This window comes from Bos mutus, chromosome 18, assembly GCF_027580195.1.
Source record: "Bos mutus isolate GX-2022 chromosome 18, NWIPB_WYAK_1.1, whole genome shotgun sequence".
NCBI classification, from domain to species: Eukaryota; Metazoa; Chordata; class Mammalia; order Artiodactyla; family Bovidae; genus Bos; species Bos mutus.
This window is the reverse complement of record NC_091634.1, coordinates 7,930,062-7,933,726: the sequence shown is the minus strand read 5'-3', so window position 1 is coordinate 7,933,726 and position 3,665 is coordinate 7,930,062. Positions and strand designations below refer to the sequence as shown.

General features: G+C 41.7%; 1 protein-coding gene across 1 annotated transcript; it reads right to left on the bottom strand.

Moving 5' to 3' along the window:
* Nucleotides 1-2,723: 2,723 nt before the first annotated feature.
* On the bottom strand, nt 2,724-3,665 carry LOC102286952 (vomeronasal type-1 receptor 4). The gene has a single exon (XM_005895397.2). The coding sequence runs from the start codon at nt 3,663-3,665 to the stop codon at nt 2,724-2,726; it is 942 nt and encodes a 313-aa protein (XP_005895459.2).

Sequence of the window (3,665 nt, the reverse complement as noted above, 5' to 3'; positions counted from 1 at the left end):
GTTAGTAGCTACCCTTATCGGGTAATGACTGGGAAGGGGCATGCCAAGGTTTCTGGGAGCATGAGTGTTCTGTTTCTTGATCTGGGTGCTGGTTACATTGGCTGTGTCTATTTTGAAAATTCATAGCAGGGCATAATCGTTGGCATGTTAATTTCATTACAAAAATTAAGGAAAAAATTAGTAGATACATGAAGAAGATGCCAGATGCTCAGTTGAGTTTGGTAGATCAAAGCCAAAGAAAAAAATATCACATTGTGATGACCAAAGAGGTAAGCACTATAATGGAGACAAGTCACAGAAAGGGTGTGGAGACCTTTAAGGAGGAATAACACTTGGGCTAAATGAGGGTAACAATTCCACAGAGATATAACACAGCTGGTGGAGAAGAGACCATCATTTAAAAATGGAAGACAACTTCCTAACTTGAAGTTCATCTGACACGCATGTCCAAACCACATCTTGGTTAGAAGTGTTAGTGGAAGGAGGGTCTGGAGACCCTCCCTCCTGTGGGCCTCAGTTCTTGGTAAGGACGCAAGGAAGAATCTAAGGTCTTACCCTAGCAAGAAAGTTTACTAACTATAAGGAAAGAAAGAACAGGCGGCAAAGAGTCAGACAGGACTGAGCGACTGAGCCCACACAAACAAAGAAAGAGAGGACACCTCAAGAGAGAGGTAGGCCAGGCAAAGGGAGGCAAACGGCCCTGGGTCACCGAGGTTTTAAGGCAGGATCATTTGAATAATCTGGGGGGGAGGGGGGGGAGTGTCGCTGATTGACAGCCTTGATTGACAGTTGCAGGTTATATACCAAGATGCTCTACCGTGCACGTCCTTCTCATGATTCAGTCTGTTACAATTAGATGCATGTATTCAGTATTCATAGAATATTTATAAGTAGTGAGTCCAATGGCCACCAAGCTTGCTTTAGTACAGAATGGTGTGAAGTGTGTGCATGTGCTGAGGAGGGAAGGTCCACCATTCTCCAGGTGGGTTTTTTGTTTTGTTTTGTTTTGTTTTTTTTACTTGCCCCTGACTTTTTTGAGAACTGGTGGGAACATATTAGGGGCTGCTGCGGCTGCTGCTAAGTCTCTTCAGTCTTGTCCGACTCTGTGCGACCCCATAGACGGCAGCCCACCAGGCTCCTTTGTCCCTGGGACTCCCCCAGGCAAGAATACTGGAGTGGGTTGCCATTTCCTTCTCCAATATTAGGGGCAGGGCTGGTAAATTGCTTGGTGGGATTCGGCGGCTATTAGGCCGCTTTTCGGGAGACGGCAATGGCAACCCACTCCAGTGCTCTTGCCTGGAAAATCCCATGACGGAGGAGCCTGGTAGGCTGCAGTCCATGGGGTCGCGAATAGTCGGACACGACTGAGCGACTTCAATTTCACTTTTCACTTTCCTGCATTGGAGAAGGAAATGGCAACCCACTCCAGTGTTCTTGCCTGGAGAATCCCAGGGACAGGGGAGCCTGGTGGGCTGCCGTCTATGGGGTCGCACAGAGTCGGACACGACCGAAGCGACTTAGCAGCAGCAGGCCGCTTCTCGGTTACTCTCAGCTAACTTCCTGGCTATCAGAAGCAGCAATGAAAAACACACCTATTTTAAACTACATAGAGAGTTTAAACCCTATGAGACTTTAAGGATGAAGCACTAATTTTAAAGCTCATGGAGAAAACGAAATCTCTTCAGAGGAAAAGCACCCATCAACGTGGTGTTTGATATCTTGTCTGCACCATGGGAAGCTGGAAATAAAATATAAGTGACCCACTGAATGAAAAGGGTTCAGCTGAAGAATCTGATGTCTGGACGATGTAGAATCCATCAGCCATGATGAAAAGTCATTATGCAAAATTTTAAGTTACCGTTTCACTTACATATCTCTGGGTACTTAAATGGAACAGTGAATTAAATAAAAGACCTCAAAATTGCAGAATCTGAAAATGATAAACAGATGCTGAGGAAATAGTTTGCCAAATTATATTTATTTAAAACAAATATAGTGTAGTACTCCGCAAAGGGCCTTGTTTCCTGAAGAAAAGTTATTGAAAATGAAGGAACACATTTCATTAAAATTCTCATAAGAGAGTGGATTGAAGTATGATACACGCACAATAACATAAGTGGAGCTATTATTATGTATAAATATATGCAGACGTTGAAAAGCAAACACTGGCATTTAACTACGCAAAAGAGTAAAATTCCTATCCTTCTCAGCTCTCCTAACCTGCTGTCTTTCTAAAGCTCTGTCATACACCCTTATACTTTTCCTATACTATAAATATTCTCTATATGGCCTATGTTACTCATCAACATATGCCCAACCTCTAAAATAGTGCTGGGAAAAAGTAAACCATGCAATTATATGTTTAATGAATACATAAATGACTTTTCCCAGAGCAACAGTGTTGAATAGAAATTAACTCAATCACCATGTAATTTTAAATTTCTAAGCAGCCACATTTCAGAAAACAGCAAAACCAAGCAGATAAAGTTAGTTTCAATGACATATTTACAATACTTTTAATTTATACATAATAGTATAATTTAACTAAGGAATCAATATGAAAATTATTAATTTCACATTTATGTACTCTTCTTCATTGGAAGATTTCAAATGCGAGGGTATTTCTAAGTTTCCACCTCAATGGGAATTATACTAACCGCAAATTAAGTGCTCAACAGTCCATGCTGGAGAGTGCTCTGTTGTGGAAAGATACAAGCATCAGATCATCTACTAAATGTTCTTTGAGAAAAGGTAATTGTCCCCCGTGAAAGGAAGGAAGTCATTTTGGAAATTTTATTTTTCATCAGCACAAAAGGGCACAGGGATGGGTAGCAGGAGGAAATTATCCCAGTAATTCTCTCCATTTCCGGTTTTTTCGTGGGTAAATAAAGCAAGTAGAAGGCCATAAAGTTGTTTAAGCAATAAAAGAAAACAAAGCAACCTACCAGCAAAAGAATAGTGTGGGTGGCTTTGATTTCAGGAGATGACTGGAGAGAGAGGCTGAGGCTGTGAATATGCTGGACTCTCTGGCGGTGTTTGTAGAGGAGGGTCACCATGTAGACGCTGGACCACATCATGAGGATCACAAAGAGGAGATCTCGAAGCACCATGGCATTCAAAAATGCCATTGAATAGCGGTGTTGCAACTGGTTGCTTTGACAGTATATGGTATAATACCCAAGACCAGCAGTTGTGAAATTGTTCCTTGCCCTTACAGTTTCAATGATGTGGATATAGATGAGCAAGTTGATGACCCAGAAGAAAAGGAAAGAGGGGTAAATGCACATCGAGAGTTTAGATCTAAGCCACGCCCACTTAGAGTTAAGAGGATTGATGGTGATAGCTTGGAACACACTCAGGAAAGCAGTAGTACAGATGGAAAGACCCCGGGTAACTCTATATATGTACAAAGTTGTCTTACAACCAACATCGTCCAGAAAATATCTTTCTCCAAAGGATGGCATGACGTCTGGTATCAACTTGAACAAGATAGTCAAAACATTGACCAAGGTCAGGTGTATGAATATGACATCAATGGGCTTTTTCAGGCAAGACTGAGTTAAGAAAGTGTCTATATATAGTATGAAGAGCACCAAGTTCCCCATGAGCCCAATACAAATCAGAGATACGAAGAAAAACCCCAAGATTGCATCACTTGAAAACAT

Bases quoted from the DNA above. Each gene is read 5' to 3' on its own strand.
- LOC102286952 (XM_005895397.2), bottom strand. From the start codon at position 3,665: ATGTTTTCAAGTGATGCAATCTTGGGGTTTTTCTTCGTATCTCTGATT.